We start from the raw sequence: 14,844 nt of genomic DNA on the forward strand, positions 1-14,844 counted from the left end.
AAAGCTCTGACATCTAGAGGAGGAAAGTACCACCTATAAATATTAGCTCTTAACTCCTGGACTACTCAATAAATGGCTTTTTCTGTCTACTGAGACCTGGAGCCTGACCATTTCATAGCAGTGACATCCTGCACTTCCATGCACCACCAATACTACAGCTAAACCCACAGGAGGAAATTCATTTTGGATTCTTTAAGCCTCTAAAAGAAAGCGTCCAACATTTTCAGTTTTGCACTACTGCCTTTAAGGTAGGTATTAACAAAAATGTGCTTTGCTTATTGAACCATAATCTCTCTGTCATTACATATGATTATGGTTATTAAACATCTTTGGTAGGTGACTGGAATATGCAGTAAGAATGAAGGCAAGTTCTATGAGTGTCAGAAGTGAAAAAAAAATCAAGAAAAAAATCACTTCTTTCAAAATCTGAACAGAATTACGAGACTTGCGATAAAAAATAATAATAAAAAAGAGATTGACTTACTTGCCTGTAAGGGATGAGATGAACAATGTGTTGCGCAGTCTCCTACGTAAGACAACTGTTCTTTTAGCCATAGGTCCAATATGACAAGGAATACATCACAGGCCTCTTGTCAATGTATTTTGCAATCCCTAGAGACACTGTATGCCTAGAATGACTGTGGTTAATCTTTCAACAGGCATTGTTTCTGGTTATGCCTCACCCTCTGTACTTGCCAGTGTCATCTCTCGTCTCCAATACTCAGCAGAAAAAGGTGTCTGGTGTAAAGAACGTGCTGTTTCCTGGTATAGTACCTCCAATAGATTGTACTGCATTTTATCTACTCAAACCTACAGATTATGAGTTATGTAGGACAAGAACTATGAGCTCTCTCTGGGCACATGCTCTACCACACAAAACCACATTTACTTATAAAGCAATAGTAATAAAAAAAGAGAGAGATGTACAATACAGGAAAAATATGAGTTTAAAACAAAACATCACAAATAGCTCCATTTTCTCAAGCTGCAGTCTACACAGAAATTCATGAAGCCATTGCAGTTTATTAATTTTTCTTAACAGACATATGGCCACACAAGCAAGGAAATGAGTTCAATGTTTCAGCATTCAATGCTAAATGGACGTTCAAGCAAACAGGTCAAGACACGCTACTCAAAAGCGGACAGCGAGCAGCCACGCTCAGCTTCACACTGAAGCTTTCTCCTTACCTGTTGGTGTCCCTGGCCACGTCCTCGTACACGCTCTGCACTCCAATCTCCAGCCTCGTACAGCCGTAGGATAACATATCACTTAAATGCCGCTTCAGGCAGTAATCTGGTCTGGTCTCTATCGTTATCCCAATGCATTTTGTCAGGCTTCGTTCTGAATACCTGCAAAAAACCCCCCATTCTCTATTAAAATTGAGGTGTCATAGGTAATTTCAGAAGAGTTTCCAACATCTTCCAGGTGACAGTTTCTGTGTCACTACCAGAATTAAAAACCAGGTTGAAACCTTCAAATATCCCAGCAGCAAGGGAACCCTCAACCTTATGCATGATGGATGAAGTGATATACAAATATGCACGCTAATACGAGTCTGGGGTTTGCTTTGCGTAAGAGAAAACTAGACTGTGGCAGCCTTGCAGGGCTTTTTTACACAGTACTTGTTAGGAAGATGCTCCCAGACCAGACTGAGCGTTCAGTACTCATTATCTGAAAATAAAGCCTAGGCAAAAGGGAAAGTCAGAGTAGGCAATGAGAACTCCCTTCAGTTTGGGGACAAATCAAAGGCAGTCTGAGCACTCGCTCCTGCTCAGACACTGACAGTAATACAGGACCTCATCTTAGGGAGAGTTTGGTATAGTTGGCACATTTTCATTTGATTCCCATGGTGTACAGATAGACTGCAGAGATTGGGACGAGATCCAGCTGTGTTCACACAAGAAAACATACAAGACTGTCTCTGAAAAATTCCACAAATCGCCTCCCTTTGTGAGCAAGTGGCATGCTCTCAACTTCATTGTAGTCTAATGCCGAAACAAAATTCATTGATAACCTTCTTCCCCCTCCTCTCCCATTTATCAATGCATGTCTAACAGAGACTAATTATTCCAGCTAGTACAAAAATCCTCTACTGATGACAAATGGTAAGTTACTGACCTACAAGTGAGTAAAACAAAAGAAAAAAGGAATCCAAAGCAGTCTTGAACCAAAATTCACAAAAGGAAACCATTAATCAACATAATCTCCATCACCACCAGCAAGGCTAACATTCCTTTCCATACAGGAATCATTCCAATTCACCATCTTTCCTGCAGCATATGGTGGTTGTATAACAGAGGACTGCAGCACAGGAGAAAATATTTACAGCAAGAAGAAGGAAACTTCTTCTTTTGAAACCATTTGAAACTGCAGAGAATCTGGATAATTCCCAAATCAGGATGTGGGCAGCATTAACAGCCACTGTTTGAGAGGAGTATCGGTCTCTTTAATGGTCCCAAATGATGAAGATCTCAGTATTAATATTAAATGTTGCTGAAAAGAGGACACCTTGAGTTAGAAAGAGATGTTATGCCGATACCTGAAAGAATATTGCACACCAAAATCACAAGGATGACTAACTTCAGCTCTTTATTAGGTGTTCTATAAAGATTCATCATCCAATTTCCAGCTCTGGATAGCTGGAAACTTCTGAGTCAAAATAAATCTCCAGAGCCTACCTTAGAGCATGATGGAGGTCCCACTCGACCAAAAAAAACCCCAAAAAAACAACAAAAACACACCCCCACTCTCAACCTTCCCCCGAAAAACCAGCAAAACACCCAAGTGGGCTCAGACTCACAAGGAAAATATTAACTCCCTTCAAACTGTTAAAGCCTAAGATACATAAAGACCAAGATATTTGCAGGATAGACTGTAACAGCTGTCAAAATAAGCATCTTAAAAACCCCAACAACAAACACGTAGAACATTTCAGAGTTTGTGGCTCACTAATCTGACAGACTAACCGAACAATTGTTTATCACGTCAGGGAAAACATTGCCAATGTGTGGTTCATTAATATCAGACTGAGAAACGCTCACTTTTAAAGACGTGATTTGCAAGAATTAAAGAAAGAAATTTTAGCTAAGGGGGAGGAAAAAAAAAAAAAAGCGAGCAGATAACTCGCTCATTGTGCTAGAGGGTACGTGTTCACATGAAGCACCTGCAATCATGGCTAGAAATACTGAGAGGAGAAAAAAATAATTATATCCCCCTCCCAAGCAAATTTATGGCCAAGATATAAAATGCTGAATCTAACAAACACCAACAGACCCTAAAGTATAGCACGTGCTAGGGCACCAACGGGATTTCAGTATGGTGTAATGGCTGGTAAAGTTGTCTTGCCTAACTCTACGCTGAAAAGAGAAGTGTGTCTTAATGATAACCAGAAAAGCAAAACAAAGCCGAACCCAAACCATATCTAAAAAAAGACCAGATTCCTTTTAACTAAAAAGAAGTGAGTGACAGCCAACCTTCAACAGAAGGTGATTCTGACAACGCATCTCCATCATTTCCCGAAGAAAAAGGAAATTTGACTTTTCTTCTGTCTTTTCTCAACTTTCAAACTTTAAACACTCATTTGGATATTCAATTTTTTTCCTATTTGCAAAATGAGCAATTCTATTTCACTTGAAATCCAATACTAAAACTAAGAACAGGTACAAATTGTAAGATTATAAGTTAAGAAGCCAAACACAGAGTATCAGAAGTGGACAAGAATTAAAAACTTTACTAGATTTACATAACTTGACATTTTATGGAAAGAGTTATCAAACAGTACCCATAAAAGCTGTACAGATCATCATTATGCCTCACAAAGCTGCACTACACAACTAAGTTAAATTTTAAACTTTTTAAAAATAAATCTGTCAGCATTTAACATTTAGTTTCACCATTTCCCTATGCATGCTCAGCACCTCCTTCGCTGACTGAGTCCATGGCAAACTATAAGAGAGAGCTCGGGTGCCCAATACGATCCTCTGCCATGGGCACTACTTCTCACCCCAAGCCACCACCTAGCAAGAGCAGATCTTACAAATAAAGACCAAGGCAAAGAAATGCTGCGTATCTCAGCCTCTTCCTGTGTCCTCCATCATGGAGCTGCCTGCCTCATCCAACAGCAGACTCACATTTTCTTGTGTCTTCATTTGCTGACAATGTACCTATGGAAGTCCTTCTTGTTGTCCTATAATCCCTTGGAGTTTCACCTCCAGCTAAACTTTCCTAATGTGCCTGTACCCTTCCTGGGTATCCCACATCTCCTTTCACCTTCCGCACACAGTCCCTTTCCAACGTTTGAGCTCTAACAGGACTTCCCCATTTAGCAGTTAAGCAAAGCTGGGGACCTGTCAGGCCTGCCTGGTTTCCTGTACATCAGGATGCAATGTCTTTGCAATTAGAGGAGGCTGTCCTGGAAAGTCAGCTAAGCTCACATGGACTTATTCACCCTTCAGGGCATCCTCTCTTTTGGTTCAAGCCTGTTGTCCTGAATTCTGACTTCTTTATTCTGCTACTCGCCTCCCCCAGGTTCTTAAACTCTAACATCTCAGGGTCACTGTAGCCAAGACCACATCCCTACCCTCAACCAGCTCTTTGCAAGTAGCAGATCCAGGAGAGCACCTCTCTTAGGCACTGTATGAGCCAATTATTTCAAAACATCATCATAATGCACTCCAGAAATCTCTTAAATTAATTGTGTTCCACCATGTTGCCATTCTAGCAGGTATCAAGGTGCCAGGCTAGATTCAAGGAGGTTTGTATATTATTCATTAAGTGCATATATTCTAATGCTTACATCATTTTTATAACCTTTTCTTAGCACTAGCTCCAGTTTTTAAGCATTCTTCTTGTTGCCTTTGATACCAAAAACAGCCACAGAACTTTGCAGACACACCAGTACTATATCCAGATGGGATATGATTTGCCTATTCCTATCCAATTTTCCACTATTTATACAGTCAAGGGTAATTTGGTTGCTGAATCATACAGAAAGCTCATGATAATGTAACTTAACTCCTAAATATTTTCTAGATATTTCGCTGCTTCTCAGAATAGAATCTTGCACCATTCCTAGAAAAACAGCTTTACATTTTCCCGTAATAAAGTACACAGCTTGCTCATATACAACTTACTATGGAATACAAATTTATCCCTTATTTGCCCATCTCCAACACTGATAGCTCCTGCCAACCCTTAGAAATTACTATTTTAACACAAGTATTAAACAAAAGCCCAGAGGCAAAAACAACAGAATCCTATTAGAAACCATTCAGGTCAATGACAATAATTTTCTGCTATGCCTGTTTTGAAAACCAACGTAATGGGTGACATGTTGTTCTAGTCTCTTTTTTTAATGTCAAAATATCTCACTGTACCAAGTCGATTCTCTCGCAGAAGTTTATGCATATTACACTTCATTTCTCCAACCCCCTCTAAGCTCACTATCAGGATATATGACTTATGATAATGGACACAATGGATTTGCCTTCACTTAATCTTTAAAAACAACAGACATCTCGCCACATATCCTGCTGGAATGGCACGCTAGCCAAGGCACTTATGAAGTCTCTCTCCAACTAGGCAGACAGCCTGAAAAGCAAATATCTTGAGCACTGAAGAGAGTGACTTCAGGATACTCACACACAAGAGGTTCAGGCAACCTCGATGATGACCAAGACAAGCAAAACTATTACTAACTGAAGACCAAGAGAAGCAAAATAGAGAAAGCCCTGAGAAATCAGATGAACCCAGATTGGAAACTCCACTCATGATGGTCCTGTATATACAAGTTCACCTGATTTCCAGGTTCATTCTGGCATTAATATTTTTCTTCTGGAACCTGGGAGCAGAGATGGATTTCATCTTCTCAAGCAGCAACAAACATCTTACAGTATTTCTCCTCCTTCCCTGGAACAGTCTTACTTGTTATTTCTAATACAGCAGTGCTGAGGAGCCCCACATAATCAAAAGAATAATCAGAAATCAAGACAACTGTATAGCACAAGATGACAGTGGGGCAATTTTAATAACAGACTGACCAGAAGTGAATTATGCAAATAAAATAGATGCTAAACCATACAAATGAAGAAAATGAGATACAGAGAAATATTAAGGTGTGCACAGACATAGCTGTTGCAGAGTCAGTTCTTTTCAGCATGATTACAGAACTGTCTGAAATAGTGAGAAGGAGAGATTATTAATTTTAATAGAGAATATTTGACTGAATTTTCAAAGAAAGCTGGTACACTAAGCAGACCCTCAAATCCGAATCTGCCTCTAAAATAAGCTTGGGGGTTTTTTTCAGATCAAAAAAGCATCTACCTTTCTACCAGACACAGCAGTTTGATACAGGGTCTCAGACACTTTCTCACTTAAAGAAAAAACAGACCGAACAGTTCTGGCAGAAACCAACTCATTTAACAAAGCCTCTACTCACTCTCAATTAAACTTTGGTCTACAGACAAAAGTCTCATCAGCTAAGAGACCTGAACATCAAAGACTCAATTATTTGCAATCCATACTACAGCAGCTTCCAAACTCCCTGGTTGGGATCAGAGTGGCAGGATGCCAGACAACACAGAAAGACCTGCCTCATCACAACAAGTGCAGAAAAGATAAACTATAAGACTAAAGCACAGTGCGTATACAGCACGTTGATCACGCGCCTTTAAACCATTTATCTGTTTTACGCATTTCAGAGTAGGAGAGTACATAAAGAGGAGGCAAAAGAGCAGAAAAAGGCACAAGCAGCAGCAGAAATGGTTCAAAGGCAGCATCAAAGAGAACCAATCACCAAGAGGAAGAAGTCTTTAGGTGTACCAATCTATATGGAAAGACGGGAAGAATCTAGAACAACTCATCCAACCCAACAGTCCCCCAAAACTTGCCTGCAGGACCTTCCAGCACTACTTCAAAAGCCAAAGAAAACCTTCTTGAAGGTGAAGATGGAATAAATGACGAAGATGATCATAATACTTGATCAGCATTGCTGCTAATGGGTTATTCAACAGCAGCAATTTCAACAAAATGTGGTGCTCCGTACTCATACACATTGCAATGAGTGGTCACAGCTTAGCTGGGAAGGGGACGGCTCTGCTTCTCATCTACCCTTAGCCTATCCCAAAAACCCCACAGTTTGCCCTAGAAGAGGTGCTTAGAGTCTTGTGGAAAGAGAGAAGTGTGGGAGGGTTGGGTGGGAAAATTAAGAACTTGGCAGCAAGTTCCTGGCCTCAACCTTGTGAGCCACAATAGTTGTCAATATCCCACATCTTAAACAAGTCTAATACCTTAAAAAAAAAAAAAAAAAAAAAAAGAAAACCCTTCTTGTGCCCTTGACTAGAATGAGCGTGGTCCCAGGTATAATGCAATTACAGGTGTTCAGGACAGACAATGATGTCTATACATACAGAATTAAGACAAAAAAATGACACCATTGGTTTCTGAAGAGGAAACTGCTGATGTAATACACAAGTACCTTATGTACCATTACACCTATTACTTCAATGACCTCCTTTTTCTTGATCTCCGATAGCTCTGCTTTATCACACCACCAATCTCTGAAACATAGCTAGCAATGAATTAATTCAAGATCTACAATTTCCTGCTAGTAAACAAAACAGGTGGCATCTTACTCATCCGATATGTTTCAAAAGTTGCATGTTTGATAATTGCCCAGAGCAGATATTTCTGAAAGCTCAAATGCTAGTTATTTGGCTTTATACTGCTCCCTTTTTATTACAACATTTCAGTGTTTTCTTTATCACTCCCTACCAGGAGTACAACAGACTGCTTTGGTTTCTTAGCAGCATTGGTTTCCCAAGATTCAGTTTTCAAATACTGAAAAACTTAGTTACTTAAAATAGTCATTTATTGACTAAAATATAATTTTCCAATTTTAATGAAGTAACAGTATTTACACCTGCTAAAAGATAAGTGAGTACAAATCCTTTTTTTCCCTGTGAAATGCCACTAACAGATAAGTCATACGCAATTATGCTCCCTCCTGCTGTGTCACTTGGTGTTAGAAATCCAGGATAGGATCTGTGTTCAAAATAGTATCCATTCTGAAGCAAAAAAAACCCTAGAACTTACCAGTTTTCTCTCTTTCTTAATTTGTTTACCAAGTTGTAACCACAATGAATAGATCCGACATCTGAAAATCCTCAGAAGAAGCAGCACAGCACGAGCAGAAGCGGAAGAGTTACGTTAACACGCTTCAGGCCTAATCAAAGTAGGGTTATTTGCATGGACTAATTAAATGCCTGGCTGTAACAACAAGGAGGTAATGATGTTAGCTATAGACGGAAGAGTATGGAGGGGGTTTGTTTGGTTTATTTTTATATCATTCACAGCTTTCATAGAGCAACGTTGTGCAGAGGACCTCTGGGCAAGGGGGCTGCAGCTTTGCGGGGGGAAAAAAAAAAAAAAGACACTAAACAGAAAACCTGGACAGGACCTTCTAACACTGCAGGCTAATTTTCTAAGCTCCCATCCATCAAGTTCAAGGCAACAGCAATACAGATAATGTTTTTTTCAGCAACAAATGATTAGCAAGCTGTAACTGAAAACACCGGGATGAATAAGCATATGCTAGAGTGAAATATTTCAAACAAGAAAAATTGCATATGCGTGGCTCTAAGAGGAGCCAAGTTGCAACTTCTTTTTTACTTATGTCTGTCAAAACTAAAGTTTTAAGGGAAAAAAAGCTGAAACAAGGCTAATATGGGCAAGAGAATGCTTATCTCCCCCTCCCTTACTGCTAGCTCTTTGCCTTTCTCAAACTTGCCCCAGTGAGCAGAGCTAACTTACAGTCTTGGAGACCGAGGTCTTCACCTTTCTCCCAGAACAAAAGCAGCAACACGAGCCACTGGCATCCTCGCACCAAGGTTTAGGGAGGCTCACGTCTCCAAACTGCCTTCAGATGGGCAACTGGAACACCACTAACAAACTGAACCTGGTCTGAAGGTGGAACAATGGACCTGCAAGCTCCAGGAACACACGAACAGTGCCAGGGGCAAGTCCAAAGGTCTGTTTAGCCCAATATCCCACCCACCCACGGCTGTTGCAGATGCTTAGACCAGATCTGTAGGAGCAGGGCAAGCTGCAGTGCTATTTTCCTTGAACACTCTCGCAGTTGCCAATTATTTCCTCTTCAGGGACTTCCTGAGCCAGAGGTGATGTCTATAGTAGCAGTAGGTGTCTTCAGGACTTAGCAGCTCTCACTGGGTATTTTTCCTAGGAACCCCTCAGCCTAGCTACATGCTGCACAAAGAATTGCCTCCTTTGTATTTAATTTCCATCTCTTCCGATAGCCCTAGTTCTTGTGGTGTAGGAGATAATCAACATTTATCCTTTTTCTGTCTTCTCCATGCTGCTCAGGTTTTCATAGATCTCTATTATACCGCACTCAAATATTTTTTCCACAGTATCATTTTCCTTCTCCCCTCCCTTCTTTTTAAAAAGAAGAATTGAATATAGGTTCAAGCTGTGAAGGCACTGCTGAATTACGCAGTAGCATAACAATATTTCCCAGTTTGCTCTCTATTCCCTTCATTATAATTCCTCACACTGAGTTGGTCTTTTAACTAATACCAAGCAGCAAGCCTGTGTTTCTCATGGTTATCTACTATAACTTTAAAATCTTGTTCCTGAGTGGCATTAGCCAACTTGGAGCTCGTTGTTCTGTAGTAAAATAAGGAAAAATCTTTCTTATACCCATCGCTCTGTATCTACACTAATTTTTACCTGCTCCTTCACCACCTATTCCAGCACAGATTCCTCTGGGACACCACTAATAACCTTCCTCTGTTATGTAAATTGATCATTTGTTCCCTTTCCCAATATCTTTCAACTATTTACGCATGTGAGGCCTTCACTCTTATTCCCACGATGCAGGTAAAGTTAACACATATTGGTCAAATGCAACAACTACAACCTAGAAGTTTCATTGAAATATTAGCCCATTTCAAGTAGCCAGATGAAGAGGAAAACGTGTACTATTGAAAGAGCAACCTCTCTATACTCATTCTACGTACAGGGAGGTGGCTTGGCTTTTTACAGCTAGAGAAAACAAAACCTGTTATCCTAATAAAGACAATTTAGGTCCGACACATCAGCAAAACACAACTTTTTCCAAAATGTCTGAAAGAAGAAAAACACATAAAATGCTTGTAAAATGTCCGCTTCCTAAGCTGATACTCAATCTCTTAGATGAGGAGCGTACACACGTTCTTCCACCATGAGCCAGCCACTTTAAATTTCAGACTAATACGTGAATGTCAGAAAACCACCAACCATCCGTTGTATATATGGAAGGTGCAGCCAGTCCAACACACCACACTGATCATTCCAGCTTGGGCTTTCAGCAGCCACGACAAGCAGATCAATGAGCCACATGCAGATGAAACGCTAACTTGGTTGTCTACACACTCCACCAGCCACTCTAAAACTCCCGTCTCTGTTTACAAGGGCAGGGAGGGACAGGCCAAGGGGAATGGCCTGAAGCTGCAGGAGGGGAGATGGAGATGGGATGGGAGGCAGCAATCCTTCCCTGGGAGGGTGCTGAGGCCCTGGCCCAGGGTGCCCAGAGAAGCTGTGGCTGCCCCTGGCTCCCTGGCAGTGGTCAAGGCCAGGTTGGATGGGGCTTTGGGCAACCTGGGCTAGTGGAGGGTGTCCCTGCCCATGGCAGGGGTGGCACTGGATGGGCTGGGAGGTCCCTGCCCACCCAAACCAGTCTGGGATTCAGTTTATGATTATGAAATTGTCAGTTTATGATGCAGAAGAAAAGCTTGGAAAAAGTATTCTCAGCACAAGACTGAAAATTTGAAACACTAAGCTATGAAGTTTTAGAAAGAGTCAAAGGCATTTCTCTGTAGCAATTTGGGAATTTCTGTCCAGTAATCCAGGAGAAGCACTAAATACAGAGTCCCGCTCTTTGCTCTTTACTAAGCATCAGAGCTGTGCAGCACAGTGACCTTAACCCACACGGTATTTCAAGGGAAGAAAAGCAGAAGGCTGTGTTTGGTTACCATCTCATTTTGGTCCATTTTGCCTGTCTGGTATCTTTTCACCAAGCAATATAAAATCTAACAAGAAGTAGCTCTTAGTCCCATTTCAGCTGTCCCTTATGTGGATTCCAGTACAATTTGATTTGACCTTTAGTTAAATTCCACCTCTACCAGGCAATCGATATCAGCTATTCCCACAGGACAGGTTTTTACTCTACATCCCTTTCTCTTTTTATCTAAGTGTACAGGAGCGGATAACACATCCCATGAACAACAAACCATGTCACCACAGTGACGCTGAAGTGCGAGCAACTCGTCACATACTGTGAAACAAAAGACTGTTACAAAACTTGCATGGGTAGATGCCCAGGATTTGCCCTTGATTTCTCCCATCTTTGCTGTGCAATTTAGTTCAGGGAGACTTGAAAGAACAACAATTTAAATGTCTGTTGCTAAATCAATATGATCAATGATTAGGTCATAATTATATAGACAGTTTACCACAGAATAGTCAATATGTAGTTATAGACACAGGGTAAAAAGAGATTCAGGAGAAAAAAAAAATCTTGTCTCTAAAATTATGAAAGAAATGACACGACAGGATCTTTTATTAAATCTAAACTGAAGTTCAAGTTTTTCTTGCTACAGTTGATGAGGCAGCCAGCACTAGGTGAGACTTGTATGTATTTTAAAAAAAAAAATCTAGTTCCAATTTCAGTTCTGATGTTGACTCACTGTGGCCTAAGGAAAGTTGCATATTCTTAGTAACAACCACTTCCTAGCTGTTATTGAGGAAAATAACCACTTCTGCCACTGCGGTGCTGCATATATCTTGACAACTAAATGCCCTAAAAGCTATTCTTGCATAAAGACAGTGTCCAGTAAAAGACCTTGCTTTGTAGTTTCTGCATCTACCTATTAAACGGAATTCATCTCGCCCCCATCTAACACTCGGATATAAACATTTAGCTTGAGGAACGAAAACCAGCTCGATTGCCGTTTTGAGGAAACAAAGAAATTGTATCAATAAAATTATAAACAGAGCTAATAAAAAGCAATCATCAGCCAAAACTGCCAGGGAAAAGCTATGGCTTAGCTAATCTTCTCTTGCCAAAGCAACTCCCTCACCTATAAAGCTGCAATATGATCTCCCTCAAAAAAGAGTGCTACAAAAACACACACGTGCTTGTAAAACCACAGGTTCAGGAAGAGGCTTGCTGCAGCAGACTACAAGAACTGGTGGCGCCATTTCCCCGGCTCCATTTGCCGTCCGTCATCGCTCCAACTAAGGTGCCAACAGCTACTCAACTTTTAACAGTGATTCAGCTGATTGCTTTGGAAAAGTATTCCAGCTTTTAGCTGCTACAGTAGCTTAAAACTGCATCCTCCCTAAGCACAGACATCCTTTGCAACTCCAGTGAAGATGTGCTGGTCCCAAGGAGCAAATTTCTGCTAAGGAGTGAAGCCAAACATTTCCCATCATGGTTACAGCCCCCTCTGAATGGCACAACCTGGCTTACAATGAGACAAATACATAGAGAACAGAAAAAGCGTACAACCAAAGGTGAGCAACCACTTGTGTCTTCCTAGAGGTGGGGAAAAGCAAAGACCTAGAAAGGAGAATGGGACCAAGAACCAACACCGGAATAAATAGGAGTATCTTGCAAAAAGTGACGCTGCATCAAAAACCAGCATGAGCTCAAGGAGTCAGAAGTCAGAGATGAAGAATAAAACACCTGCTGCACAAGCCTGCGATGGAGCCAAGACTCTTGGTGTGGGACCCAGCTCATGGATGCAAACACCTACCTACACTGAGCTGGGGTTCTCGTCTCCCGCGCCAGGTCAACAGAGCCCAGAGAGCGACGCAGACCCAGAGCTGTCTTAACCCACAAGCTGAACCACATCTCACTTCAGAGCTGTTAGAGGAGAGGTGAATCTCCTTTATATCAGAGGAATAAAGGTCCTTCTTCTCACTAATTCTGGAATTTTCATAGCAGCACAGGAGATATCTTTGGAGACAAACCAAGCAAAGGTCTTGCAGAAAGAGGAAAAAAAGTAAGTAATCGTATAATCCAAGGCCCAGACAGAGGGTGACCAAATTAAGGCTGCGCAACCCCCCCCAGCTCTGCCAGCCCCCAGCTTTTGAGTACTTGACTTCACAAACCAACGGGCCACGAGGAGGCCCAGAGGCCCAGAGCGCGTTAGCTGCAACACATTGCACAAAGACGTATTTCAAAAGCAAACAGCCTCTGCTCTGCCTTGTACAGCATTCACAAAACAGTCACAGGATGCAAAGAGAAGATGTCAACCACTTCTTGACATCCTTCCATAAAAGTATGAAAATTAAACCTGCCTTTTTTTTTTCTTTTACATGCCTACTGCACCCACCATGTTACTAGAAAATGACTTTTCTTTCCAATTAATTTAGCGCTGTTGAAAGGCAGTAGATCTCAGTTTACAATACCAATGGGGCAAGCACAGCACAGCTGAGGGAACTATAAACCGCATCTCACTATTTTACCAGCCCATTTTAATTTGGGCTGGAAAGCAATCTCTGCTGAAAGACGGGAAAAAAAGGTAGCGCGGGTCTCACGTTAGCTCTCCAGGGCACGGGAGCATCAGTCTAGGATCGTTTGCAGCCTTACAGAGCTCAAAGCTACCGCAAATGTTTGATCTTCTGCCCATCAAAACCAGAACACAACAGCAACTAAAGCAATGCTTCTGGAATACAGAGGATGGTGTAATACTTTCCGTGTCAGGGAGGGAATTAACCCAGAAAGCTTAGTTAGTACATGCCACACCATCTCTTTGTGACATTACCTTTGGGTCACCAGCACAATTTGAACTAGAACCGTGTAATAAAACAGGCCAGGTTCATGTTCATACAGGTGACCAAGCCATGAATAAAACTCTATCTCCAGTTACCGATCCCAGTTGACCATTCAGATCCCATCCTAGCATTAACATTTTAGTGCAGGTCACCGGAGAACTTGTTATGCTTGCCAAATTACACATGCACAGCAGTGAAGCAGCAAAAATGAGAAAAGTATTCCCTTTGGCAGGTGTTCAGCAGTAATTTGCTGAAAATGTACAAAAAAGGGCATCGAAATTCATTATTTAGCTTTGACAATGTCATGACCGCTAAGGCCATCATCCCTTCCACCAGTGTAGGATAAAATACAGATCAATAGCATTTACAAATATTGCCAGATTTGGTGTAGCTCAGACTTCTGTTATGAATAAACAACTACCACCTTGTGAACCTACGTGACAAAGATATATTTGGTTCCAGCATCCACCTTACAAAACCTGAAGTCACACAACATCAGATGCTCTGTTACATATGCACAGAATTATGTGGGTATGGCTTCCTCATATCTACCTTCCCTAGTCATCTATGTTCAGTCACAAACCTGAATATTTTACTTGCAGGAGAAAACGCTGCGGAAACACTGAACAGGACAGATAACTGGATAGGTAATCACTTTCCATAGCTGCAGGAGGAAAAAAGATGAACAGCTACCCATAGCAAGATTAGGATCTGATGAAATGACTTTCACTCAAATATCTTCCAAATAACACGCACTTCAGCAGCTAAAAGTTGGGTCTTGCAGTAGAAAATAAGCAATGCAAAAGTTAACAGGATGCCAACAAAGGCCAGCCAGCTTTGGGGTAAATTTCCTCAAATTCTGCAAGCTGGAATGATGTTAGCCATACTGAAGGCATTTCGGGGTAAACACTCAGCAACAAACCTGTTTTAATGGCAAACATGGCTCCTGCACCATGAAAGAGTCGCATCCAAAGCTGGAAAACAAAGAAAATCTGCTTGCTTCTCCA

The 14,844-nt window shown here is 41.2% G+C and overlaps 1 protein-coding gene across 1 annotated transcript in view; it reads right to left on the reverse strand.

Annotated features, from left to right (window-relative positions):
• ELP3 (elongator acetyltransferase complex subunit 3) overlaps window positions 1-14,844 on the reverse strand; it is an 89,118-nt gene that overhangs the window by 58,171 nt on the left and 16,103 nt on the right. The window contains exon 8 of the mRNA XM_075750327.1: window positions 1,189-1,350. Coding sequence (XP_075606442.1) covers window positions 1,189-1,350 — 162 coding nt within the window. The remainder of the gene's footprint in view (window positions 1-1,188; window positions 1,351-14,844) is intronic.

Source organism: Balearica regulorum, chromosome 3 (assembly GCF_011004875.1).
Source record: "Balearica regulorum gibbericeps isolate bBalReg1 chromosome 3, bBalReg1.pri, whole genome shotgun sequence".
Classification (NCBI taxonomy): Eukaryota; Metazoa; Chordata; class Aves; order Gruiformes; family Gruidae; genus Balearica; species Balearica regulorum.